The 27,808-nt window shown below is 49.2% G+C and overlaps 1 protein-coding gene across 1 annotated transcript; it reads right to left on the reverse strand.

Moving 5' to 3' along the window:
- Espl1 (extra spindle pole bodies like 1, separase) lies at positions 1-26,521 on the reverse strand. Its single transcript, XM_032884685.1, has 31 exons — positions 26,411-26,521; positions 26,000-26,118; positions 24,142-25,197; positions 23,862-23,966; positions 23,465-23,576; positions 20,762-20,898; positions 19,660-19,853; positions 18,663-18,902; positions 18,043-18,187; positions 17,816-17,954; positions 17,494-17,633; positions 13,403-13,537; positions 12,404-12,523; positions 11,262-11,433; positions 10,769-10,897; positions 10,497-10,653; positions 9,749-9,858; positions 7,085-8,070; positions 6,236-6,584; positions 5,916-6,077; positions 4,238-4,451; positions 3,958-4,148; positions 3,309-3,436; positions 3,083-3,205; positions 1,921-2,076; positions 1,655-1,825; positions 1,431-1,535; positions 1,128-1,243; positions 889-972; positions 599-763; positions 1-366 (listed from the first exon to the last, which is right to left on the reverse strand). The coding sequence occupies exons 2-31, from the start codon at positions 26,078-26,080 to the stop codon at positions 159-161; spliced, it is 6,330 nt and encodes a 2,109-aa protein (XP_032740576.1). The 5' UTR covers positions 26,081-26,118; positions 26,411-26,521; the 3' UTR covers positions 1-158.
- Between the last annotated feature and the right edge of the window lie 1,287 nt (positions 26,522-27,808).

A 27,808-nucleotide genomic window follows, 5' to 3' on the forward strand; every position in this document is an offset into this window, starting at 1 on the left:
TTGAACTCTCACAAACCAAGGCTTGGTATATCTTTATTAAGGTCACATTAAAGAAAATATTTCATACAAAACACCAGGGAAAATCACTTTAAAAATTCTAAATATTCAAAACCAAGTTTGGAGGTAGTCACACAGCTTCTACCATAGATAAGACAGCTTCAGGATGTTTGTAGAGAGACAGGTAGGCCGTAGGCTACAGGTGCAGCACCAATAAGATACTTTAGTCGTGGGGCCTGGCGGGCTTGGCTGACATAGTGGAGAAGGGGAGCCCCTGGGCCTGCTCCCAGCCAGCCCTGCAGCAAAGCCTCTGTGTAACGGTCAATATCACGGTCAGTCACATCCCAGAGATTACCTAGGAACAAGGGGCTTGGAAAAAAGAAGAAACACAAAGTAAGGGCTCTGAACAAGAAACACTGGGAACCATTATTGGTAGGCCATGAGAAAGAGACTTGAACAATGAGGGGCTCCCTGGGCTTATAGTTTCAGGAGAGTGCGTGAGAGGAGGAGGAAGAAGCTGCACACGTGAGAAATTCAGGGTTCAGACCTGGGAAAGAACCTGAGGAGATGGGGCCAGAGTTTTAATGTCCTTTGGCCTTACCAGCCAGCCATGATGTACTTGAGCACAATACCAGCTCCCTCCAGGTTTCCATGCACTGCGAGGGCTGCACTGCTGCAGCCGAACAGTAGGGCCACTGCCCGGCAGTTCAGCCGCAGGACAGCCTGCCCATCAAGGAAGCGGGCACCAGCTCCATGTCCTGCATAGCTAAGGAAGAAGGAAGTGAGACAGCACTGAATACCTGTTTCCAGAGACTCTAAAATGCCCAATCAACCATAAAGACACCACCTCCAGAATGGTCCCCTTCCAACTTCCCTGCCCCAAACACTCACATATATAAATCATGCTCTGTCAGGGCAGCCTGCACCTGCTCAAGGCTGGGCACTTCCCCAATCACGCCTTTCCATCCGGCTTCACTGCAGGAAGAAGCCGGTAATCAGCCCATGGCAGACAACCATGTAGCAAAGGGCATGTAGCAGAGGGAGCGGCAGACAGAAATAAGACATAACCACTGATTCTGGAACAAAAGCACATACATTCCCCACCCTACTTTATGCCTTCATCACCTGACCTGCTAAAACTGGCTCGAAATCTCTCCTCCGTGCTCGACAGGTTACTGTGAGGGTTTAGCACATAGAAGGTATTGCGTGGATCAACACCTTGGCTCAGCACTGATGAGGCCCCAGCCTGAGAGGCAAGGCAAGCACTGACAATTAGGTTCTTGGTCAGTCCAGGAAGCCCAGCCCCAGCATATTCTAAGCCCCTTCCTCAATCGACCCATTGTTCCCCTCTCCGTCCCCCACCCAGGGCTCTGGCCTTCTTCTCTTAGGCTTTATCCAACTGCAATCATTCAGGCCCTGTGTCCTGTCCCCACCTCCTTAGCAATTGAGTAGCTGAGCAGGAAGCGGAGGGAGGGCAGCCGGGTGACTGGCAGTGCTCGGAGGCATGGCATGCTTTCCCACGGCAGCTTCTGCAGGTCCTAGAAAAAGCATCCCAGCGTCACTGTCACCAGTCACACAACCCCAGTGTCTGAAGGACCTAGAGAGGACCTCGTCGTGCTCGTTACCCTCTGGACCTATCTTGTGCCCAGCTCTTTACCTTGTCTAACACCAGTACAAGATGTTGACTCGGAGGGGCTGCCTGGCTCTGTACCCGTCCTACTGCCTCGCTCAGGAGCACTTGAGCTCGCTCAGGTTGGGCTGGGCACAGCCCACATGCCAAGGCCTGAACATCCTGGCTGGAGAGGATTCTGGCCCCACTAAGAATGACCTGCAGGAGAACAGAGGTTAGTGGGTATGGGTGCCATGCTCCACCACTATGGCTGGTGGAACACAACTATTTTCTCCTTCATTTCCTGAACTCACTTTTAGGAGAGTGTAATCAGGATATTCCCAGCCACATTCGTGCAGCAACTCTTGTAGTTGGGAGGCCTCCTGGGAAAGGCCAGAGTCAGTGCTACACGGCAGCAGCAGCCCCCTCCAGCAGCCCAGCACATGCTCCTCTAGGGAGGTGATGAGTTCCTAGGGCAGGGACCAAGCTTTCAGTTAGATGGAAAATGTCTTATAAATCAGAAAATTCTACTAGTCTTAGTCTATAATGCCTTCTTGTTTTCTCAAAGGTTGAAGATGTCACTATGTTGTTAACAAATATGAATGGTTTTCTTTCTTTTCTTTTTCTTTTTTTGGAAATAAGGTCTCCCTATGTAGCTCTGGCTATCCTAGAACTCACTATATAGACCAGGCTAGCCTCTATGTAGTATGTATTCCCTATGTAGTCAAAATGATTTTGAAGCTGGATGGGCATGGTGGCACATGTCTTTAATCCTAGTACTTGGGAGGCAGAGGCAGGCAGATCTCTGAGTTCAAGGCCAGCCTGGTTTATAGAGTAAGTTCAGGACAGCTAGTACCACACAAAGAAATCCTGTCTCAAAACAAACAAACAAACAAAAACAAAACAAAACAAACTTTGAATGTCTGGCTCCCCTGCTGCCACTTCCTGAGTGCTAGGATTACCAGCCTGTATAACCACACACCATTCTTTTGCTATTCTGGGGATCAAACTCAACACAGGGGTTCCTAAGTTCTAAGCTAATACTCTTCCAATTAAGCTATATTCCAGCCTTGTCAATCATTGAGGAGGAAGGGAGTGTACCTAGGATGGCCTCAACCTTGCAGTGTAGCCCTGTCGTCTCTGGCTTTGCCTCCCAAGTGCTGGGATTAAAGGAGAGGGCGACCACACACAGAGCATCTTTGAACGTCCTCTGCTCTCCCTCTTCTAAGTCTGGAGCTCTTTTTTAAAAGCCACCCTCAAATGACACAACTAGCCCAGGCTGTCTTTGAACCTGAGATAGTCCTCTTGCTCCAGCCTCAAGAGAGCTGGTATCACTGGCACAAGCGACCATGCCCAGGTCACAATTGGTATCTAACAAAGAAACACTGACCTGGACCTCTGCTCGGAAGGTACCCCCCCCGCCCCCTGCTCTGGGCCCTTCTGTGACAGGACAGCCTGGTACCCCGGAGCACACACCTCCATCCTTTGGTCTAGTGCCAGCCGGCCCGTCCACCACGCTCGTTTCTCAGTACAGCCGCTGTTCTCTTTCTGGTCCTTCTGGATGGCATCGAACTCTTTCAGCACCGCACTCAGTGGGAACTGTGGGAGATGCAGAGTTTGAGGTCCGTCCTCCCTGGGGATCCTCACCTTACATCCTGTACCACGGAATCTGGCACGCACTGGTCCTTGGTACAGGACCTACCTGACTTTGGGCAGTGGGGATCTTCACAGTAATTGGGGGGTTGTCCTTTTCCAGGCGGGTCAGTAAGAGAGTGTTGCTCAAGGTTCCAGGCTGGAGGGTGGCCAGGGCCAACACGCAGACAGTCACCCCTAACATACACAGAAGACACACCCAGAGTCATGTAAACTTTAGGAGATACTTGCAGCCCCGTCCTCTACAGTGTGCCTCAATATGTCTTCAAGAAATCTTCCCTCGTCAGTGGAGTTCCAGCTCTTTCTGCCAGAGCTCCCTAGGAACAGGCTACTGGTGCTTCTGTGTCCCTCAGAGCAATTCACAAAGGTTTCCACACAGAGTAAAGTGCTCACACCATCTTTCTTCAGACCAGGGCATTCCAGACATTTCAAACACACACCAAAGAAAGAAAATTTCTGAATTCAGAGTACTTCTGGCGTGAGAAACAAGTGTTAATATATAAAAAGGCATGACTAGCGAGGGGATGGTACATGCCCAAAATCTCAGCACCAGAAGGTAGGCGACACACAAAGATCCTGTCTCAGAAGAAAAAAATATGACAAAGAACATGAGTCTAGTTAAACTAAGCAATATCTTATGCTCATCCACTCAGTCCTTCAACTACAGACAGGAGACATAGCAGAAGCAGATACTATACCACTGGGGATGAGAGCCAGGCGCTTCTGGAAACTGTCCTTCTCTGCCTGGGGGAAGCAGCCAGATCCCAAAGCCCTGAAGGAAAAGAGGTGCTGCACGCGGGCCAGTGGGACACCTCCGGGCCTCTCCTTCAAGTCCAGCCTCTGTAGGTGCTCTGCTAGTTCAGGTGAGCCTTGCTGCTTCTGGGCCTTGCTGTGGGCAACACAAGAATGAGTCTGGCTCGTTCCAAGTCAGAACCTTCCAGGCAGTTTACCCATTTTACCCCAAGAGCAAGCCCTCACCTGAGCTGTCGGTGCAAATGGGTGAGTAGCTGGTGACGGCAGGTGATGGAGACAGACTCTGCCACAAGGAACGCAGTGGCATAGGGATCCCGGTGGCCCAGACACAAGGCCAAAAAGCGGCAGAGGTGAGCGTAGAGCCCACTTGGAGGGCAGTGACTAATACCACGAAAAGCAATGCTCAATGAGTCAGCGATGGAATCCAGGGTAGAAAGATCTAGAAAAAAGTCAGGATTATTGCTGAAGATGAGCAACCGACTTTTTTTTTTTGGTTGTTTGTTTGTTTTGTTTTGTTTTTTTTTTTTTTTTTTTTTCTTTTTTTTTTTTTTTTCGAGCAGGGGACCCAACCAGGCCTTGCGCTTTGCTAGGCAAGCGCTACCACTGAGCTAAATCCCAACCCAAGAACCGACTTTTTAATTAATAGGAACTTCCAAGGAGTCCCGCTCTCACCTCCCATAGAGAAGAGCAGCGACTGCTTACAAGGGAATGTGCTCCTAACAGGCCTCATTGCACCCTATCCTCCCCAAAGCTCCCTGTTACTATAAAGACAACAAAAGCTCAGAGAAACCAAGTCTCCTCCAGAAAATGCAGAATCCAACGAGGCTCAGAGACTGCTGGATCTAAGAAGCCAAAATGGTGGACGGTTTGGGAGATATAGGGATTGCTTAGCCTGTAATCCCAGCACTTTTGGAGACTGAGGCTCAATATTCCCGAATTCTGAGACAGCTGGGACCACAGTGACATCATGCTTCAAAAACGAGAGGAAAAAGGAAGGCCCAGCACAGTGGTGTGCGCATGTGTTCTTGCCGTTTGGTAGGCAGAGGAGACGAGCCTTGGCAAAGGCTACACTACTCCTTGTCTCAAGTACAGTAAGTTTTTAAAAGCTAAGCCTGGGGGTGTGTGCCACACAGTGGGTAATCCCACCATATGAGAGGCTGAGGCAGGAGGATTAGGAGTTCAAGGCCTGCCTGAGCTACATGAGATTCCATCTCATGGATCCTCATCCAGATGGCTCAAGTAGCTAAGTAGGAGGGTCGTGACCCCCAAAAGTGCCCTCTGACCCTCACAAGCAGGTATGCAAATGCTACTTCCCACAATAAGTGATCCCAGCCCTGGGGAGGAAAGGTAAGCAGATCTGTGCGTTTGAAGACGGCCTGGTCTACAGAATAAACTCTAAGCCCACACACTGAGGCCCTGTGTGGGGAGATGGTTTAGTTGTTAGCGTGTCTGTTGTGCAAGCATGCAGAGCCATGTTTGGATTCTCAGCAACCACTGCGAGAGGAGCCAGGCACAGAGACGTACACCTGTAACCCCAGTGCTAAGGAGGCAGAAAACACACGTGGAGCCCCAGGGCTTGCTGCAGCCACTCCATCGGTAAGTGAAAGCAACTGTGGAAGACACTGACATCGACTCCTGGTCTCCACACACAAGTGCAAGCAAATGACGCTCATGTAGCCACACACAGGAACACACACACAGTGTACCCATTCGGTGTGAACACACACAGAGAACACACACGGCTGGATGTGATGATGCATACCTGTAATCCTAGAAGCCACCCTGGGCTACCTGAGATTATGTGTCAAGAAAACTGTCTTTAAAACTGTGCCTCCCAAAAAGGATAAAAGAGAGTTGGCTCAGCCCTCGCTGGGTAAGCTGACATCAGTGGCCCACCACTCACCGACGGGTGCAGGAACTGAGAAGGATGGGAGCCAAGGACTAAGGTCACTGTCGGCCTCTGGGTCAGGGTACAAGACAGGTCGCTCTGCCTTGCTGGAGTCCCGTCTCAACACCTCACGCTCTCCTATGGGTAGACCAGGCTCTGCAGCTGCTGCCTTCTCGCCTAGGGAGAGAACACTGATTTTCATGCTCCTTTCTCCAGAGATAGCAAAGGGTTTTCATTTTGGGTGGGTACTGTTATTTCTTAAGTTTTAAGTCCCAGGGACACCCAACAAACACTACAGAACACATGCCTTCTGCTTCTCGCCCTTCAAGTCCTACCTGAGGCCGAGTCTTCCCCATCGGAAGCCCTGAGAATCTCAAAGCTCTTTTCTAGCTGGCTGTCCATCGGCTCCTCTTCAGGGATGCTTCTCATGATTTCGGGTCCCAGGCTGGCCCCGACACCTTCACAATGTCTTGAAGCCACCTTCCTGGCCCTCCGAGTCCTCCCACTGAGACTGGGATGTCCAGGGGTACTACCTACGGCAACCGCTGCATCTGTCTTTAAGCTAGGGCCCTTCCTACTCTGACCCCGGGTGCGGGAAGCAGTCCCTCGCCTCTTAGGTTCCTCCACAAGTTGTGTTTCAGCTGAGACAAGGTCTTCCAGGTCACTGTCATCGCTGAAGTTCACCTGTGACAGAGGCAAAGGGAGAAACTAAGGCCAAGAGACTCAATAACAGGTTCAAACAGCAGGTGGCACTATGGAGGCACTGGCAGGCCTCCGATGACTTAAAGGTTTTATTTATTTTATGTATGTGAATACACCATCACTGTCCTCAGACACACCAGAAGAGGGCGTCAGATCCCATTTCAGATGGTTGTGAGCCACCATGCGGTTGCTGGGAATTGAACTCAGCACCTCTAGAAGAGCATTCAGTGCTCTTACCCACTGAGCCATCTCGCCAGCCCCTCTCATGACTTCTGAACTGACTTCCCACAGTGCTTGCCACTTAAAGGCCATGGTCTCTGATTGGAAGAGGAAGAGACAGAGATGGAGAGGGAGGATGACAAAGGGACGGACCCACAGCTAAGAGGGTGCAGGGTGCTGCAGGCAGATGGCTCTCCACGCCTGAGAGCTACCACCCATGCATGCTCTGTGAAAGCCATCCTGATACCACAATCCCAACTCACCTTGAGTCGAGTCTGGGCCCGCCTGTGGACCCTGGGAGCCAAGGGAACCTTAAGCTTGCTCTTTGTGGGGTGGATGTCTTCAAATATGGTGAAAGGGACACGAGGGCCGGCTTGCCTAGCACGGCCTGGGGGCTTAGGTGTACAAGGTGGCCCTTCTTCCAGACCTTCCTGAGAGCTGCTATGGAGGGGTGAGGGGGCAGAGGCTACCCGCTGGCGCCCCTGTCCAGAGCATTTTTGTCTCCGAATCTTAGAAGGCTCAAGGACTGGCGGGATTTTTACTAATGGTGGCTGCCAGCCCCAGGCGTTTGCAAAGAGTTCGCTAGTACAGCAGCTGAAGCGGGCCAGCTTTGCAAGGGCCTGAACCAAGAGCAGGCTGGCTTGCCAGAACTCTAAGTATTGTATCCGTGTTGCCACAAACTTCAGCCCTGACGCCAGGACCTTTCCCAGGCTCTTTTCAGATGTCTGATTCAGGCACTCTAATGCCAAGTGTGTATACACTTGAGCCATGATCTCATCAAAGAGGCTTGGAACACAAGAGGGGGGTGCTTTGTGATTCAGAGAAGTTTGAAGATTCTGTGTGAAGCGCTTGGTGGCTGCAGGGCAACCCTTCAGCACAGCTTGCAGCAGATCCAGACCCTGAGCTTTATGACCTGTGGCGAGCCTCACTCCTGCAGTGACCAACACCCAGCGCAGACAGACGGTGGAGAGGGCAGGACTGGCACACAGTAAGCAATCACAGCTGGGCAAGTGAGACAGGAAGCCAGGCTTGGGTGGTGCCTTGGTCTTGAGGACCGGGGAGGAGTTTGCAGAGGGTTGGATGGGACCGGGCTCCTTGAGCACAGTGGCCACCAGCTCAAGGGCAGGGCCTCTCAGGAAGGGTTCCTCTTCTGGTAGAGGTGGGGAACAGGGGACTTGAGCCTTATGCGTCCCTTTCTGCGTGTGCACCCTCTTCACTGAGTCTGGGTGCTGTGTCATCACACCAAACTCTAGGGAGAGAGCAGATCACAAATTACAACACTGAGAAGTGGTCTCAAGAGTTCTGTCTACACCTTAGGGCTCAACCCCATGACTGTACACACTATCTACTTAGAAATTACAGAACATCTAATGGAACATACCACAAAAGAAGAAAAAACCCTAGTGTTTTCTTCCCACTCAACAAGAGATCAACAGTCCAGTCACTCCTGTACCTCAAAGCTGTGCTCCCACCTGGGTCGGAGGAGGGGCACACAAAGTAACCGAGGTAAAAGTATTGACTAGCTGGGCATTCTGAACACACCTTTGATCTCCAGCCCAGAAATAATCTTTTTTTAAAAATTAGTACGTGTAGACAAGATTGTGCCACATGTGCATGTACAAGTTAGAGGGCAGCCTTTGTTGTTTTTTTGTTTTTGTTTTTTTAAGATTTATTTATGGGGGCTGGAGAGATGGCTCAGAGGTTAAGAGTGCCAACTGCTCTTCCAGAGGTCCTGAGTTCAATTCCCAGCAACCACATGGTGGTTCACAACCATCTGTAATGAGATCTGGTGTCCTCTTCTGGCCTGCAGGTATGCATGTAGGCAATAATAAATAAATCTTAAAAAAAAAAACAAAAAAAAAAAAACAAAAAAAAACTGGGGGCTGGAGAGATGGCTCAGTGGTTAAGAGCTCTGACTGCTCTTCCAGAGGTCCTGAGTTCAATTCCCAGCAACCACATGGTGGCTCACAGCCATCTGTAATGGGATCTGAAACCTTCTTCTGGTGTGTCTGAAGAGAGCTACAGTATACTCACTCTACAATGTACTCACATACGTAAAATAAATAAAAATCTTTAAAAAAAAAAAAAACTTTAATAAAAAAAAATGTATTATGTGCAGTATTTTGCCTGCAAATATACCTGTATTCCAGCAGAGGGCGCCAGATCCCACTACAGATGGTTGTGAGCCGCCATGCAGTTGCTGGGAATTGAACTCAGGACCTCTGGAAGAGCACTCAGTGCTCTTAACCACTGAGCCACCTCTCCAGCCCATGAGGGCAGCTTTTAAAAAGCTTTTCTCATCCTACTGTATGGCTCAAGAGGTTAAGCTTAATGGCACTGAGCATCTTGTTGGCCCCAAAATAATTATTCTGCTTTGTTTTTTTTTTTTTTTTTGAGTCAGGGTCTCAATTACATGGCCTTGGCTGGCCTGAACTCAGAGATCCACCTCCAGAATCCTGGAATAAAAGACACGTGCCACATCCAGCCCTAAAAGAAAGCCAAGTGCAGCAAGGTGTACTGACATACACCTTTAGTCTTAGAACTGTAGAGAAAGACAGATGTGGTTAGCTTCATGATTTTAAAGCCAGTTGGTTTACCTAGTAAGTTCAGGCCAGCCAGGACCACAGAAAGACCTTGTCTCCAAAAAAAAAAAAAAAAAAGGAAAGAAGGCAGGCAGCAGGCAGGGTGGCCAAAATCATTGTAGTAGCACTGAAAATCAGCTAGGCATAGTTCTGCCTGTGCAGATTCACTCTGGAGGAAGGGGAGAGGGGGGACAATGACGTCAACACAGTAATGGTTGCACTGAAGTCTGTGTTGTGTAAAACCAGACACCCATCTGACTTAGAATGCAGCCAAACCTTTTCATATATTTTCGCATGTAACATGAAGTCTCTTCAACAAGCTTGGCAGGGTACTTGGTAGCTCACCTGTGGAAGACTCGAGCAAGAACAGAACCTGCTGCAAGTCTGACTGACAGAGGTCAGTGTCTCCCCGGGCCAGCTCCAGCTCACCCTTCAGTACAAGGAACAGGGCACACCTTGTGAGGAGGGGATGAGAGTCAGTCAACAGCCTGCTGTTTCCCTGGAGTCTCTCCTGCCCTCTCCCAGGCCCAGGCCTCCACATCTTTCCCTGAGTCCTTAAACTGACTTACAGCCTCTCTGGTAGAAACATTCTATACCAGCAGCATTTCCCAACCTTCCTAATGCTGCAACCCTTTAATACAGTGCCTCATGTTATGGGGACTCTCAGCCATCAAGTTATTTTCATTGCTACTTGCTAACTGGTTTTGTTGCTCTTGTGAATCACAATGCAAACATCTGACAGGCGGGATATCTGGTATGCCACCCCTGTGAAGGAGCATTCAATCCCCAAAGGGTCTGGACCCACAGGTTGAGTAGTGAGTGCTGCTCTATCTGGTCTCATCCCAAACCACACTTCTGGTAAGCCCGCTGCACTCCCTACCAAGCCCCATGGGCATGAAAGCTTAGGCAAAGGCAGTACACTAGTTGTCCTTTACAGATTTGTCAGGCGCATGATAAATGATAGTATCTCACACTTCCTGCTTAGCCTTCTCCCACAAATCTCCCTAAATGTAACATGGAATTTCTACAATCACTGGGGAATCCACACTCAAAAGCACATGGCAGGAGCCAGCACTGGCGTCCTCTTACTCACTGGCGAGGTATCTGCAGCTTGGTGGTAAGTTTTAGGGCCTCTAAGCAAAAGGCCTTGGCTTCACTCACGTTCCCCAGGCGGCCCAGGCGGCTGACCAGCCTCTCCGAGCAGGTCAGCACCTCTGTGAGAACTTGCCATTTCTGCACCAGATTCTCACCTGCAGTAAATGAAAGACAATACGTCAATATAGAGCCATGGTCAGATGGAAACAAAACAGCTATGGCAACTAGTATGTCTGATTCCACAGGGGCCTGCTCTCTCCTCAGACTCACCATAATCCAGAAAGGGTGACTCCACAGCTGCTTTCTGAACGGAGAGCACATCGCCACCCATCAGCAAGATGATGATGCTTCTCAGAAGCTTGTGGGCATCTATCAGTGCTGTCTCTGGGGTCTGCCAGCCTGGTGTGGGAGAAGTAAGAAAAGGCTTTATTGCAACAGCAGGCCTAGACCTTCAGCTAAAATAGCAAACACAAGGTTCTTCATTCTGCACCGTAGGTAGACAGAGCTAATCAATCACAAAGCTCTTTCCCTCTGAGATCGCTTAGTGGTCTTAGAACTCCTTTCAAGTTTAGCATTCCAAGCAGCTGCTAGTTAAGAGATAACAGATAGCAGGTGAAGTGAAACCATTTGCTGCTACAGGCACAGGTAGGTTCTAGGTGTGCTTCCTTAAAAGCCTGACAGCATAGGCAAATGCCTGCAAAGAACAAGGCAGACCATCATCCAACCATGACCATCATCCAAGAAAGCCAGCAGTCCCTTTCACCTTGATCCCAGAGCTCCTCTCGTAGGGCACTTGAGAGGAGGTTGGACGAGAGGCTGAGGTAGAAAGCCAGAATTTGCAGAGCCTGGACGCGTAGCAAGTACCAAGCCTTGGATGACTTCTGGAGGGCAGGATCTCGAAGGACAGAAAGCAACAGAGAAACGCCCTCAGTCACCTGAGAGACAAAAAGCCAGAGAGAAACGTCACATAAGCTGGAGATGGCCTCCGAGGGCTCTTCGGTGCAAATGTCAACAACAACCCTTTAAAACACTAGAGCTTGATCAGTGGGAGAGATGATCAAGGCACACAGCTAATTTAAAACAAACCCGAGATCTTTTGGAACCTATTGGATTGAGACAAATGCCTCCTCTCACCCAAGCCACCGTTTTCTCTCTGAGATAGTCTTGCTCTACAGCCCAGGCTGACTTCAAAGTCTAGCTCCTCCAGCTGCAGAATTACAGAAATAGCTACCATATCAGCCTGTCTCCCCCAGCTTCTAAAGACTTTCATGTTTTATGCCAAAGCAGAAACTGGCAAAAAAGACTGTCTCTACTACCAAGTGAGGGAATTTCTACAGCTTTTCAGGGTTCCGAACAGTCTGCCTAGCTGCAGGAAAAATTCAGAGCACAGATAAATATCATGAAGATCCCCAAAATTTTCCTGGGGTCCAGAGCCTTTGGAAATTCAAGTGAGAAGAGAGAGTGTAGCTCAGTGGCAGAGCACTTGTTCAGCCCACAGAAGGCCCGCTCAATCCACAGCACTACAAAACAAAATAAAAAGGGTGGGGAGAGGGATAAAGACTGCCAACACCAAACCTGAAAACCAGAGTTTCACACCAGGATCCCTATAAACACCAGATGAGCACAGCCAACCTTCCCAAGGCTGAGACCCTTTAATAAAGTTCCGCATGTTATGGAAACAGCCATAAAACTGGTTTTGCTGCTACTTTATAACTGTAATTTTGCTACTGTTATGAATTGTAGTGTAAATATCTGTGTTTTCAATAGTCACCCCTGTGAAAGAAAGGGTCCTTCAACCCCAAAAGGGGTCCTGACCCACAGGTTGAGAATCACTGCCTTAGGGCAAGCTCTGGGCTCAGTTTCGCCCCTGTCTGTAGTATGGGCAGTGGGGAGCATGGGCATCACCTTCTGGCAAGCCCAGCAGAGCTGGCTTCGAAGCAGAGCACAGGTCAGGGAAAGCAGCTGGCACGTGTCAGTCGCTTGGTCCAGATTCTTCAGGCTTGACTCTGCCTCTTCCAGATACAACTGAAAACAGACAGATGATGCCACACACACTAATTAGACTCTTCAAATTAAAACAGAGCAAAGCATCTGCAAGCAAGGCACTGAATACTGTATTATCTCGATTATTATAACCTGCAAGAGCTATGCATTTGATGCTTATAACACTTCAGTTAACTACCACACCAAAAAACAAACAAAGAAAAAACAAAACCCTAAAGGACAATAGAGAAACACCCTCAGCCACCTGGGAGAATGGCTCAATAGTTTAGGGTTTGGTTCCCATCACTCACATGGGATAGTTCACAACTGCCTATACTTCCAGTTCCAAAGGATCCATAACCCTTTGGTCTGACCTCCATGGGGCCTGCACACACATGGTCCACACACAGACGAGTAGGCACACACATGTGAATAGATAAATACATGATACTGGGATGTAAAGTGAATTAATGAAAAAAATAATTTTTATTAAAAATGTTAAAGAAAGCTGTGTTGTGACCAGACAGTGTTGCTCAGGTTGTCAGAGAAGCCATGGAAGCTTTCAGGAGGGAAAGAAGTGATCAGACTTGAGCAGAAATCAGAAGATAGGGGGGGTGGGGGGGAAGAGCTCGAGTGCCTGGGCTTGAGTATAGTGGCAGAGCTCTGATCCAGGGGGCCTGAGGCCTGGGTCAAACTAGCACTGCCAAGAAAGAAAAGGGGTAAGGGGGACACTAACAGTCAACTGAAGTATGACAGCCGAACCCAAACTACAAGGCATCAATTAAGTAAAGAGGGAGGGGTAGGGGGTATCAGTGACTAGGACAGGAGAGAAGCCTCCAGAATTCCTCTGCACTGCAGTCAAACCTTCTCAAGGAAAGATGGGCCTTTTGAGCCATTTGGCCCCTGCAGCCTCAGACTCACCTGGGCATAGCTGGGACAGCCAAGGTTCAAGAGTAGCTGGGTAAGCTGGCAGGAAGAGCTGACTGCCTTTGCGTGATCCTGTAGTCTCTTAGATACAATCTGAAGGAGCAGGAGGGTCTCCAGAGCCTGCAAGGGCTGGTCATCCAAGAGCAACAACATGTTGACTCAGTTCCTGTGAGAGCCCCAGGCCCCAGGTTTCTGAAACCTGGGTGTTCATACATACCCGAGAATTCACCAAACACCACCCTCAGGAGACCTATAGCCACTGTACACACTTTGGGCCTTGGGGCAGGGTGTCATGTGACCCAAACTGGCCTCACTCAAACTTGCTATATAACTGGCCTTAAGGTGGGTGGTGGTGGTACAGGCCTTTGGTCCTAGCACTTGGGAGGCAGAAGCAGGCAGATCTCCATGAGGAGGTTAAGGCTGGTTTGATCTACAGAGGGAGTTCTAGGATATCCAAGGCTACACAGAGAAACCCTCTCTTGAAAAATAAAAAACAGACCCTCTCCAACCACCATCCCACAGACATGGATCACATAATGCAGTTTGTGAGCCAAGTTGGCCGTTTGTAAAGGACTGGATTTGGTTGGCTAAAAGGCACGCCAAACCTGATAGAAATAATTCCAGAGGACTGGCACGGCCACAGCGAGGATAGGATTTGTGACCATGGGATTCACTGGCGTCTTTGGGTGGCTGAGTCCTTTCTCACCCTGGTAACTAGTGAGCAAATGAAGGTATGACAAGCTCATAAAGTAAAATGTTGCCTGGACACTGTGTTCTTCTTTCCTTTCCTCCTTCCTCTGAGTTTTTTTAATTTCTAAAAATAATTTCAAAATAAGCATTAAAAAAAAAAAAAAAGAAAAAACAGAATAAATTAAAAAACAGAAGAACTGATGTGAACCCCTGCCTCTACCACCCAAATGCAAGACCAAAGCCCCTTCTATTTCAAAACAGCCTCAGCGGCACACGCTCACAATCCCAGTACTGAGGAAGGGAAGGAAGGACCCAGCTATGACTTAGAGGCCAGTCTGGGGGGTTGGGGAATTTAGCTCAGTGGTGAGCGCTTGCCTAGCAAGCGCAAAGCCCCGGGTTCGGTCCCCCGCTCTGGGAAAAAAAAAAAAAAAAAAAAAAAGCCAGTCTGGACTACATAGCGGACTCTATTAAAAAATAACAATAATAATTACAAAATAACAATAGTGGTAGCACTTTTAATCTCAGTGTTCAGAGGGCAGGCAGGTAGATTTCAGTTTAAGGTCAGTTGGGTCTACACTGAAGTTCCAAGCAAGCCAGAGACATATGGTGAGACCCTGTCTCCAAAATAAGTAAATAAATTAATAGAAAAATAAAAACCAAATCAATAGGGAGAGCAGTTCAGTTACTAGACTATGGTTTGCCTAGAATGTACAAAATTCCTGGGTTTGACCCCCAGCACCACACAAATTAAATTAAAGGCCTAGATGCCAATCACCACTGGTAAATGGGTACTCACTGTGCCAAGAGGTTCCCATGCGCTCACGTATGATTCTCACAGTGATTCTAATCTCAGTAGCATGGAGCAGGAAACTAAGACTCCTTCACAGACGTCCCATAACTTATCTGAGTTCTTGTAAGTGCTCATATGGTCGACCCAAGACTCAAATCTAGGCTGAGCTAGGGTTTCAGCCTCCTTGTGCTAGACTTTTCAAACCGTATTTAAATAAACTGTTTTAATCTTTTATGGCAACTGGGGTTTAACCCAAACCCTGAACATCCTCAGCCAGTGCTCTACTACTGAGCTGCCTCCCCAGCCCTCTCCAAGCTTTGGAAAGAGTGCCATTCTGGTTTTAAGGCTGAAAGTCAAACCTGCAGTGCTCTGTCCGGCCCAGGCGCTGGCGCTGCGTGTGTAGCCACCGAGTGTGTAGCCACCACACCCACTTTGCTCTCCTTCAGTTCTCAACTGAATACTGGGTGGGCCTAAGAAGAGCCCTCGGGAGTCTTTGCCACCCCTTAAAGTTATACATAAAAATACAAAGTTGGCAGGCGGGTGGGTGAGATAGCTCAGCAGATAAAGGCTCCTGTCGCTTGGCTTCGTAACCTAAGTTAGATCCCTTGGAACCACATGGGAGTAAAGAACTGACCCCCACAGTTGTCCCTGAACTGCCGTACTCACATCCACACACATATGATAAATACAATTTTTCAAAGCATGTAAAATTGGGCCTTGTATGGTCGCAGAGGCCTTTAACCCAGAGGTAGAAGCAGGGGGGTTCCAAGTTTTACCCTGGCCTAGGCTCCACAATGAGATCTTGTCTCAAACAAAAGAAAAATCGGGCCAGAGAGATGGCCCTTTGCTCGACACGCACTCTTGCGGAGGCCTGGCAGCACCCACATGTCTGTTCATAGACATCTGTAATTCCAGTATCAGGGACTCTGACACCCTCTTTTGACCTCAGCAGGCACTGGGCACACATGTGTTGTATGTAACATACATACATGCAGGAAAAATATTCATACCCACAATATTTTTAAAAGATGGGGAAGGCAGGGCCTAAGGCACAGCCACTTGGGACGCTGAGGCAGGACAGGAAGTGCAAGACCTGCCCAAATACAGAGTCAGTGCAAAGACGGCACAGGCAACTTAAGGAGACCCTCTAAGATCTTTTTAGAATTTCTTTTATGTGTATTTGTGTTTGCAGCATACATGTGCACCGTTTTCCTAAAATGTCCACAAGGCCATAAGAGGCCATTAGACCATCAGAATCGAGAGCTACAAGTGGTCGTGAGCCACCATGTGGGTGTGCTGGGAACTGAACTCAGGTCTTCTGGAAGAGTAGTCAGTGTTCTTAACTGCTAAGCTATCTCTCCAAACTCAGGAGATCCTATCTCAGGAAAACAAAGGGGGGAGCCGTGGTAGCTCATGCCTGAGAGCCTAGCACTTGGAAAGCTAAGGGAAGGATCACCATGAGTTTGATGACTGCCTCAGCTACATACTAAGGTTAATGACAGTCTGGTAAGCCTTGTCTCAAAAAGTAGGGGCTGGAGGGACGCTTAGCAGCTAAGAGCACTGGCTGTTCTTCTAGAAGACAGACATTCAATTCCCAATACCCACATCTCAACTCCACTCCTCACCATCTGTAACCCCAGTTCAGGGGAATCTAACACCCTCTTCTGATCACCGTGGATACCAGGCTACACGTGGTGCACAGACATACTCACAAGCAAAGAAAAGCACCCATACACATAAAATAAAGGTTAACAAAATAATTTAAACAGGGCCCAGGCATACATAGTATCACATTCTTTAATTCCAGCACTTGGGAGACAGACAGGAGGTTCTGTGAGGTCAAGGCCAGTTTGGTCTACATAACGAGTTTCATGCCAGTGAGACCATGGTGAAACAATCTCAAAACGACGGGGCAGGGGTGCCTGGATCGACAATTCAGTCACTACAGTACCTAAGAATCCGAGTTTGGGTCTTCATTACCTACGTAAAATTTAAGCATGGCCAGTAATCCCAGAACTGGGGAGGCAGAGGCAGGTGAGTTTCAGGCCAACCTAGTCTACAGAGCAAGTTCTAGGCAGCCAGGGACTAAAGAAATGGGCCTCTATGGGTTGGGGATTTAGCTCAGTGGTAGAGTGCTTGCCTCGGAAGCGCAAGGCCCTGGGTTCGGTCCCCAGCTCCGGAAAAAAAAAAAAGAAATGGGCCTCTACGGCCTGGAACCAGTAATTCTTGAGGTTAACATTTGAGTTTTCCATTTACACAAAGCATCTTCCATGCATCATTGTGTTAATGTTAACAATGCCATTTAGAGAAAACTACTGCTTCCCACCTCTTTGTGGCACTGGGACTGAATCCAGGACTCATTACTGACCAAGTACTCAACCACTGAGTTATGGATTTGCTCCCCACCCCCATTTAAACAAACGTACTGCAAGCTGGCCTGTAAGTCACAATCTCCTGCCTTAGCTCCCAAGGGCTAGAGCTATGTACAGCACCACACCCAGCAGAGCCCACACTCTTAGGCCACATGGCTTCTCACAAGCACAGGTCAAAGGTGCAGGTGCTCAGGTTCCAGTTTAACCCTGGCCGACTCCAGCCACCCCATTACCTTTGCCACCAACTGACAGACGGCCACCAGGATTTGCAGGGAAGCTGCCGTCTGCTGGAGACACCGCACAGCTGGGGCTGGCTCCTTGGTGAGCACTTCCTTCCACAGAGTCAGGGCCTGGTCCAGGCATCTGGACTGCGCTGTAAACCAGAAGGTGACACTTTCTCCACCTGGCCATCCTGAAAGAGCTTGGCTTTCCGCACACCATGCTGTGCCTTTGAGCCAGCCTTCTCCCTCGCTGCCCCACATCCCCAGCACAAGGCCAGCCTGGGGTGCGTTGGGAAGCATCCCAGATGCCTGCCCAACACTGCTGAGCCCTCACCTGCATCAGCAGCCAGATTGAAGGCAATGTTACTGTATAGAAAGCGATCTTCCTGCAGTTTATCTTCATAGTTCAGGTCATTGACTTCAAATTCCTCCAAGTTACTAGGGGCCTGGGCCCTCCGATCCCGCTCGATACCCTGGTTGGGAAAGAAGAGAGATTGAAACAAAACCCAGGACCGGTACCAGCTCGGTGGGAGCAGCCGGGTCGGGCTCAGTTCCACATACTTCCTGCATTTTGGCCTCCAAGGTGCAGATGTAGAGCCATAGCAGGGCCTGTGCTTTGTCATCTAGAAGGCGGTCCTGCTCCTGTGCCTCGGGACTCACGGACTCCAGAAGCTGCAGGGCCTCCTGGATAGCATCCAAGGCAGAGCTGTAGAAAGATGAACGTAAGTGGGGTGTAGCTGGTCTCTGCTACTATGTGAGTTCTTTCATCCCGGTCTCTCTCCCATCACTAGACCGGAGAGAAAAAAGGATAGAGGGAAGGGAGGGGAGGAGGAAAGGAAGGAGAGAAAGAGACTGAGATATTTCTGAATCTGATCTCTCATTTTTGTTTCTTCTTTGAGCACCACTACTAACAACAAACCACCCTGAACGGCCAACATCACCAACCCCACCTCTCTGTGCCCTAGCATTTAAACAGCCTCTGAAAAGTTCCCAAAACTCCGAAGGTCACACAATTGCAGAAACTGTCTGCAGCTGGCAAAACCATGCCCTCTGCTAGAGCACGAGGCAAACCATAGTGAGCTGCGCTTAACATAAGGGGAGCACTCAGCGATAGACTAGGAAACTGATCCCCATCATCAGAAACATCAGGACGGGCAGTCAGTCTCCTGTTATCTCCTCACCAGTTCGTCTGCTGGGCAAAGCTGTGGTAGCACAGCACTTGGGCCAGTTCCACCAGGTGGGTAGCTCGTGCCCAGGCTCCAGCTGCTGTGTCCTCAGGGCTGAGCTCAAGCAGATCGCAGATGACGTTGAAGCGTTCCTGCCCAGTGTCAGCCCGTACTGCCTTATAGGCCTGCAGCTCCTCCCTCAGTAGCAGAGACTGCATCTCTGGGTCCCAGCAACTTAGGCTGTCTCGCAAAGTCCTGAAGGGCAGATCAGCACCAGGGTGAAGACCTCGAAGAGTCTGTACCTTACCGGGGAGCCTCTGCCTTAGCTCAGTACTTGCTGTGCATCTAATCCTCCTCTAATATAGGGGGCTCCATGAGAGGTCACCTCCAAACCTGTACCATGGCCTATAAAATAAAACCCTGTGTGGCCTGGCTTCTAACCCTTCTACTGGCAGGCTACACCCCAACCTCTCTCCCCTTCCTCAATGCTGGCTTTCTCTAACCAGTTCCCACTCCCAAGTTTGTTTCCACCCCAGCACCTGTATTTTGTGATTAGTTCTTTCAGGCATTTGATGATGGATTTCTGCACATCTTCAGGCCTTACATACAGACCACTTGCCTAAATGACCCCCCTAAAGTTTACCCCTTTTATTTAACAGGTCATGGATGTTCTGTCTTCATGAAAAATACATGCAATATACTTAGTTCTATTTCTCCAAGTAGAACAAAAACCAAACATTGCTTCTGACCACTATTTGCCCTATACCCAGTTATAGATACTCAATGCATAACTGATGAAAAAAAATCACTTTCAGAAGTAAGGACTGAGGAGGCCAGGCACAACACTAAGGACTGAGGCGGCCGGACCCAGCGGCACGGGCCTTTAATTCCAGCACTAGGAAGGCAGAGGCAGAAGGATCTCAAGGCCAGGCCTACATAGATGGAGTCAGGTTGAGGGACGTGCCCCAATCCATGGGCAGAAAGGATGGTCCTCCTCCCCCCTCCAACTCACTGCAGTTGTAGCTCCTTGTCTCCTGCCTTGGCTGCATCCATTTTGACCCGAACCCAGAAAGTGACTGGCTCAACCATGTGTTGGAGACCGTAGGGTTTCAGAGCTGCCAGCCATAAGGTCACCATCTTGCAGCCCTGGGCCTGTTTACCCCATTTCTTCAAACTCTCCACATGCAGCCGGAAGCACCTATGTAGCTGACCAGAGACAGGAGGGTTGGAACGCGGAGCCACTGAGTGAGCCCAGCGCGGCGCAGCGGGCAGACAGCCAGCTCATGGAAGAGAGATAGCAGGTGGTCCTCCTGCCTCTGTAATCCCCGAGAACTAAGCTTCTGGTACTCTCTGCTTCAGGAGCCCCTCTACGGTCTACATCCACAACCTGAAGGACCCATTCCACCTCCTGTGACGCTTTCCTTCCCATCTAACTAACTCAAGATGAGGGCCCTGTACCATCCATTGCTTTCTGTCACAGCCGTCCTGCCCAGGCTTCTGCCCTGCAACTGTTTTCCAGTAACAGCAAAGCCATGCAGACGCCCACCTGACGTCATGGCTCCATCCACACCCCTCAGCTCCTCATGCCCACACACCCCGAGTCACTTGCCAATGCAGCAACCCTTCAATTTCAGCCATTCTTAACCCACTGCTTTTTACTCTGGCCGCCCTGGGGGTGTGGGAGACTTTTTAGAACATGTAGATGCCTGAGATCTAGGGTGAGGATCCAACGTAATTAACTTGAGGCAAGCATTACACTAGAATGTCCCTGAGGTTCACTCTAATGTGAGGCTAGGATTAGAACTGGCTTACGAGAACACCAAAAAGGAAAAAGGAAAAGAAGAAGCCATTTTAAGGATAAATTGTCAGGTTGAGGAGGCAGGTGGATATTTGGAAGTTTGAGGCCAGCCTGGTCTACATAACAAATTCCAGGCCAGTAAGACCCTGTACCAAAAAAGGAAAGGAAGGAAAAAGCAACAGCTCAGGCAAGGTTGTTAGGGAATCACTGCCCTGGGCATGGTGCCAGCCAGTCCCACTGTCCCGGAGAGCTGCAGGCTGGCCCTTTCACAACTCGCCCGACATAACCTCCCTTTCCACACCTCCTTCCCTCCTACCTTCTCAGGAGGCACTTCGGGACAAGCGCCTGACTTAGCCAAGCCCAAGTGCTGACAGACTGGCTCTGAGATGGCACAAGCCTCCTCATAGAGCTTCTGACTAAAGAAGCTGTAGGCCAAGTTGCTGGTGTAAGAGGCTATAGGGAGAGAAAGGACAACCGATGTCAGAAGTGCTCAACCTGGGGTCATCTCGTTAGCTTCCAGATAAGGACACAATGGAATCCAAACCATCAAGGAACATACAGGAGGGCAATCTTTGGCTCCACCCCAGCTGCTGCTCAGGATCCCTGTGAGGAAACTCACACCAGCAGCCCCTCCACACTTGCACGAGGCTGAGCTGCACGGACCTCCCTTGCCCCCTCCTCCCCTCATGCCGCTGGTTGTTAGAGCCATGCCTGCACAGATGTTCTCTCCCCTGGCGTCGTCATGCTAAAGGCTTCCAAGTCTAATTCAATGGTACTCAGACTCCTTGCCCTTCCTGGACTCTGCTTTTTTTTTTTTTTTTTCTTTTTTTAAAAAAAAGAAGGTTTACTTGGGTTGCAGAGATGGCCCAGTGGTTACAAGCACTGGCTGCTCCTCCAGAGAACCTGGGTGTGAATGAGGACTTACACACCTGTTTGTAAGTCCAAGATCTCATGCCCTTACACAGACATGCATGCAGGCGAAACACCAATGCACTAAAAATAAAACTAATTTTTTTTTTTTTTTTAAAGTTTACTGGGATTGGGATTTAGCTCAGTGGTAGAGCGCTTGCCTAGCAGTGCGCAAGACCCTGGTTGGTCCCCAGCTCGAGAAAAAGAAAAAAAAAAGTTTACTTATGTGGGCTGGGGAGATGGCTCTGTGGCTAAGAGCACTGACTGCTCTTCTAGAGGTCCTGAGTTCAATTCCCAGCAACCACATGGTGGCTCACAACCATCTGTAGTGGGACCCGATGCCCTCTTCTGGTGTCTGAGGATAGCTACAGAGTACTTATATAAGTAAAGTAAAATAAATCTTTAAAAAAAAAAAAAAAGTTTACTTATTCTTTTTTCTTTTTTTCCAAGACAAGGTTTCTCTATGTAGCCTTGGCTGTCCTGGAACTGAACTCACTCTGTAGACTAGGCTGTCCTTGAATTCACAGAAATCCACCTGTCTCCATCTCCTAAGTGCTGGGATTAAAGGTGTGTGCTACCACACCTGGCTGTTTTTCAAAACAAGGTTTATCTTGGAATTCTGTAGACCAGACTGGCCTTGAACTCAGAGACCCACCAGCCTCAGCTTCTCAAGTGCTGGGATTAAAAGCATGTACCATGCTGCCGGGCTGGCTTATTTATTACTCTACCTTACTTTATGTGTATGGGGCCTACAGAGGTCAGGACACTGAATCCCCTAGGACTGGAGCTCAGGTGGTTCTAACACCACACGGGTGCTAGGAATCAATCACAGGTCCTCACATAGAACGGCCACTGCTCTTAACCACTGAGCCATCCCTCCAGTCCTGGGGCCTCCCTTTCTAATCTACTCCTTACCTCTCATTTTTCATTACTTCTTTCAAAATTGTATTTGTTTTGTTTGTGTGTTCATATGTCACAGTGCACATGTGAAGGGCAGAGGACAACCTCAAGAGATTGGTTCACTTTCTATCATGTGGATTCTAAGGACCAGACTCAGGTCACCAGCCTTGGCAGCAAATGCCTTCACTGGCTGAGACATCTCCCTTGTCCCCACTTTTGAGTTCTGAAATGGGGTCTCACACGGAGCACTTGGTGCTCTTCCTTCAGGCTCCCTGGAGCTAGGAGCAGAGGTGAGTCCCCAGGCCCAGGTATTATCATTTACTTTAAGATTTCGATTCAGTGTTTATGTGTATGAATGTTCTGCCCTCACGTATGTGTACATGTGTGTGCAGGTACCCACAAGGGTCAGAAGAGTGAGGAGATTCCCTGGACTGGAACTGGGTTTACACGTGGTTGTGAGCTGCCATGTGGATGCTGGGAATTGAACCCAGGGCCTCCGTAAGAACAAGTGCTCTTAACTGTTGAGCCACCTGTCCAGCCTCTCACCTTTTAATGTTAGTATTTCATTTATCCAGTTACGTTTCCCCCAAACTAGGATGAGGTTCCAGTGGCAGGAATGGATCTGACATAGCTTGGCAGTTTTATTGAGTGAATAAATTTTAGTTAAGTTATTTATGGAGCTGGAGGGGAGGAAGCAGTTCTAAGGCTAAATAAACTCCTTGACCTAATGCAGTTTCTCAAAATAGATGTAGTCGGGTACGGTGGCGTATGTCTTTAATCCCAAATTAAATTAAAAAAAAAAAAGGTAAACTATGACTTGTGACCCCAGACTTGGAAGCTAAGGCAGGGTACTGCTATGTTTTTTTGAGCCCAATTTTTACGACATAGTGTGACTCTGGCTAAAAAAAACTAAACTAAAAAAAAAAAAAAAAAAAAAAAAAACAAAAAGTTAAGGTGCACACTTCTGTAACACTGCATACTAGGCACACATATTTTTTTATAAACAATTACCAAATCAAACTGCCAAACATAATGAGAAAAAAATCCTGTCCTAAGCCTCACCATCTCTCCTGTATTAACCTTACAGATACGTCTCTCCCTGCCTCCTTAAACCTCTGGCACTCAGCGAGTGGTCAGAAATGTATACTAGCCAGCCTGACAAGTGACAGCCGTCCCCTAGAGCAGTGCAGCAGAACCCCAAGGCACTAACCAGTCACGCCCAGGTAGTCAGCCAGCTCTCCACCCGACAGGCCCTCTAAGGCCTCCAACATCCAGACAACAGCAGATCTGCAACTGTCCACTAGCTGAGCAAGCTCAGCTACCTGAAGGAACAGAAGGTCGAGGGTCAGAAGAGTCATGCAAGGGCCACTGGGACTTCCACCCGAACTGACACCCGAAACCAAACATTTTTTTTTTCCAGATGCGGTGTAGCCCTGGTTATCCTGGAACTCGCTCTGTAGACCAGGCTGGCCTCGAAGACAGAGATCTGCCTGGCTCTGCCTCCCAAGTGCTGGGATTAAAGGAGAGAGCTGTCACTACCCAATTACCCAAAGCTCTTCTGAGAAGCAACCTCGACTATCCATGTTTCCTGACTCCCAGGATGGTACCTGACAGCCTTGGGCAAAGTCATACACAATCCCAGTGAAGAGGTGGAGGGCATGGAAGTGCATCTGGAGCAGGCACTGCTGCTGCTTAGAGGACGCTTCGGAGGCCTGAAGGGAGAAAGGAAGGGGCAGCTGGTCTGAAACCCGGAGAAGGCGAGCTTTGTGCCAAGTACTGTCTAGAGTCCTTGAAGCCGGGCACAGCTCGGAGGGCAGCTTATCAAGGGTACCTTCCAGTTATTTACAGAGCCACTCCCCACCCCTATACGCTAGGTCCTTAACTCACTTCTCGCAGGTGCCGGACAAGGGAGTGATATCCCCCAAGAAAAGCAAAGAGATTCAATATGGCGTCAACTCCAAAGTGCCTCTTGATGGTTCTCTCCAGGCCTGAAAGGAAGAACTGGCAGCTGTCATACAATGCCCGGAGCGGGGGTGACGGCCCATCCATACTGCTGTTCAGAACAGCCGCTGCCTTCATCAGGAGCTGGACCACTGCCCCTGGTCTTTCTTCCACAGCTTCCAGCAGCTCAACCCCCATCTGGCACAGCTGGAGGCTGGGAGCTACATTGCTATTTCCTAGGTGATCGCGAGTCTTCTCCACTGCTGTGGTAGCCTTGTGGTGGTGCTGGTTCCAGCAGAGTCGACGACAGTGTTCCAAGGTGAGTTCCAAGAGGCAGAGGGCCCTCTGAGGAGAGAGCGGACCAGAAGCCCTACCACCCTCGCCTACTAAGACTCTGATCACATGCCTAGAAAGCAAGTCATAGACGAAGTCAGCGTCAGCTGCATCTAGACCTTGTCCAGTAGCATCAAACAGCTGATAGGCGGCAACTACCCGACAGGCTGTTGGAGAAGCAAAGTGAGGGACCTCACAAGGGAGGCTGCCATCCTCCAAGAGCACTAAGAAACTCAAGGCCTTCAGCCTAGCTGAGAATGCAGCTCGCCGCTCTGACAGCGCTTCTGCTCCCTTCCAAAGCAGAGAAAAAGTACCCCGGGTCACAGCCTCATAGTCCTGAGGGGCAGCTTCTCGAGAGTTCTGTACCAAGCAGGCATGGAGAGGCTGGGCAAGGCGGAGCACAGCGTCTGGGTTTCCCTGAGTCAAACCATTCCGAAGTAAGATAAAAAGAATGCGTTCCAGATAGAGGGGAGGGCGCTGTGGGGTAGACAACAAGTAGCCGTCACAGGCCAGCTCTGCCAGGTCCAGGATACTCCTCAGGTGACCAGGGCCGTCGAGCTTGGCAGTCAGCTGCTGGGTGCAAGCCCTCAGGATGGTGTCACAGACCTGTCTTCTCTCAGCATCGGTTCTGCTGCTGCCTGAATCAGTTCGAGATCTAGACAGGAACTCCTATGAGAAAGAATTAAGCCGGGTGAGCAGGAAGGAAAGAGAGGTAGGGAAAGAAAAGTAGAAATAGGGCCTCTCACGTGTATCTCTCTCCAAATTAAGGCAAAACACAAGCCAGGCTTGGTGGCGCAGGCCCGTCGTGCGAAGGCAAAAAAAAAAAAAATGATAAAGTTCAAAGGGCCTCCCAGGCTTGAGTGAGTTCAAGGCCAGCTGGGGCCACTTAGTGAGAGCACTGTCTCCAAATGAAAAAGTGAAAACAGGAGGCTGGAGAGATGGCTCAGCGGCTAAGAGCACTGACTGCTCTTCCAGACGTCCTGAGTTCAAATCCCAGCAACCACATGGTGGCTCACAACCATCTGTAATGGGATCCGATGCCCTCTTCTGGTATGTCTGGAGACAACTACAGAAAGAAAAGGTGAAAACAGGCCAGGCATGCTGATACATGCCTTTAATTCCAGCACTTGGGAGGCAGAAGCAGGTAGATCTGAGTTTAAGGCAAACCTGGTCTATATAGTGACTTACAGCCAGGGCAAGAGATGAGACCCTGTCTCAAAAAAACTTGATATATATAGCTTATTTATTGTACTATATACAATATATAAAGATATATGTTATTTTTAAAAGTGAAAACGTATATAGAGTTATAGCTCCGTGAAGTGCTTTCTTGAATGCATGAGATCCTGTAGTATGGAAAAGTAATTTTTAAAATAAAAACAATAAATAAAAAGGAAAAGGAAAAAAAAAAAACAAAACAAAACAGATAATCTCAGAAATTAGGTGTGTCCTGAGCCAGAAAGGGCCCCACCTTCAAGTCAGGCAGCAACTCCTGGGTCTCTCTCTTGCAGCAAAGTAGAGTGGCGAAGTTGACTCCTTTGAAGTTCCTCATGGCAAAAGTCTAGATACAACGAAATGGTTTGTAGAAGCCTGCGAAGGGTCGTAATGGAAACAACGGGAGGAAAGAAGGGACTGAAGGTTGTAAGAGGATTCAAAGGAAAAAGCAGGCAAAGAATCCCACCAGAAATCCTATGGGGGAGGGGAGAACATGCCTGGACGCTGGACTCCCGTTATAAACTGGCCCCTTGTCCCCCGTGTCCCACCAGGCCACCCCAGGGGGCTCCACAGGGTCCTGGGCACCGACCACACCCTTTCGGGGGTCGCCGAGCCTCCACGGAGTCGCCCCGTTTCTCCCCAGGTCAGCAATGGGAACGTCACTTACCGCAGCTTGAGCGCGCGCTCACCAGACCCTCCAGGCCGTGTTTCACCGGTCTAGGACTACCCTCAAGCCGGAGTTCCACCAAACACCGGTGGGTACGCTTCGTTTTCCGCGCCAGCACCTCCTTTCAAATATCTCTAGTGGCCAATCAGCGAGAAAGCGTTACGCAGGCCGGCCGCTTGGCCCTCTGGGAGTTGTAGTTTACCCACCGCGCTGTCTGTCACGTGTTCCTGGAGGGGCGGTTACCGCTCTGGAGCGGAAGGACTGGGGCACTGGCTGGTTCTTCAGCTGCAGTCAACTACAGTCACCCTGCAATGTGACTCCTTCATTCTTGCCTTTATCCCCTGAGCTCAGTCAGGGTTTTAAATTTCAAGGGAATTAAAATACAAAGGAACCCACATGGCTTGCTCTGTGTTACTAGGGAGGAAAAGGTGTAGTAGCCTTCGACGGACTTTTGTTTTTCCTTTTTTGAAATTGGTTCTTATTACGTGGTCCAGCTGTCCTGGAACTTGCTGTGTAGACCAGGCTGGTCTCTGAGAGGGATCCACCTGCCTCTGCCTTGGGAATGCTGGGGTTCAAGGTGTGTGCCACCACACCGGGTCTTTAAAACGCTTTTTTTTTTTTTAAGATTTATTTCATGTATATAAGTACACTGTCGCTGTCTTCAGACACACCAGAAGAGGGCATCAGATCCCCATTACAGTTGGTTGTGAGCCACCATGTGGTTGCTGGGATTTGAACTCAGGACCTCTGGAAGAGCAGTCAGTGCTCTTAACCACTGAGCCATCTCTCCAACCCCTCAAATCAATTTTTTTTTTTTTTTTTTTTTTTTTTTTTTTTTTTTGAGCTGGGGACCCGAACTCAGGGCCTTATGCCCTAGGCAAGCGCTCTACCACTGAGCTAAATCCCCAACCCCTCAAATCAATTTTTAAAACGAACAATACTTGTTACAAGGTGGGCCTGTTAACCCAAGGCTATAATCCCAGGTATTGGGAAGCCTGAAGCAAGAAGATCTCAGGTTCAAAGAGTGAACCACAGAGGGAGTTCAAGGCTAACATGGGCCATTTAAACCATTTCAAAATAAAAATTTGCCGAGGATCCAGGTTTGGTTCCCAGCACCCACAGGGTAGCTCACATCCTCTAGGGATCATATGTCTTCTTCTGACCCCTTCCGGCACCAGACACATAGGGTCACATAGCCGTGCAGGAAAATAACTCATAAAAAAAAAAAAAAAAAGAGGCCTTTTAAAATAAACGGACAAAAATAAAAAGTGAGAGGGCTGTAGATATAGCTCAGGGGTTAAAGCAGATGCCTAGTGTGCACAAGGCCCAGGGTTCTAGGAATCAGTACCACAGTAGACCGATCAGTAGTGATTACAGACATTTCCAGGATACCCCTCG

The sequence above is a fragment of the Rattus rattus genome, chromosome 1 (assembly GCF_011064425.1).
Source record: "Rattus rattus isolate New Zealand chromosome 1, Rrattus_CSIRO_v1, whole genome shotgun sequence".
Classification (NCBI taxonomy): Eukaryota; Metazoa; Chordata; class Mammalia; order Rodentia; family Muridae; genus Rattus; species Rattus rattus.

Excerpts from the sequence above, each read along its gene's own strand:
- Espl1 (XM_032884685.1), bottom strand. The coding sequence starts at position 26,080 with ATGAGGAACTTCAAAGGAGTCAACTTCGCCACTCTACTTTGCTGCAAG. Across the intron at positions 12,524-13,402 it reads GCTGTCCCAGCTATGCCCAG|TTGTATCTGGAAGAGGCAGA; the intron begins GTGAGTCTGAGG and ends GTCTGTTTTCAG. Across the intron at positions 367-598 it reads AAGTACATCATGGCTGGCTG|CCCCTTGTTCCTAGGTAATC; the intron begins GTAAGGCCAAAG and ends CTTTTTTCCAAG.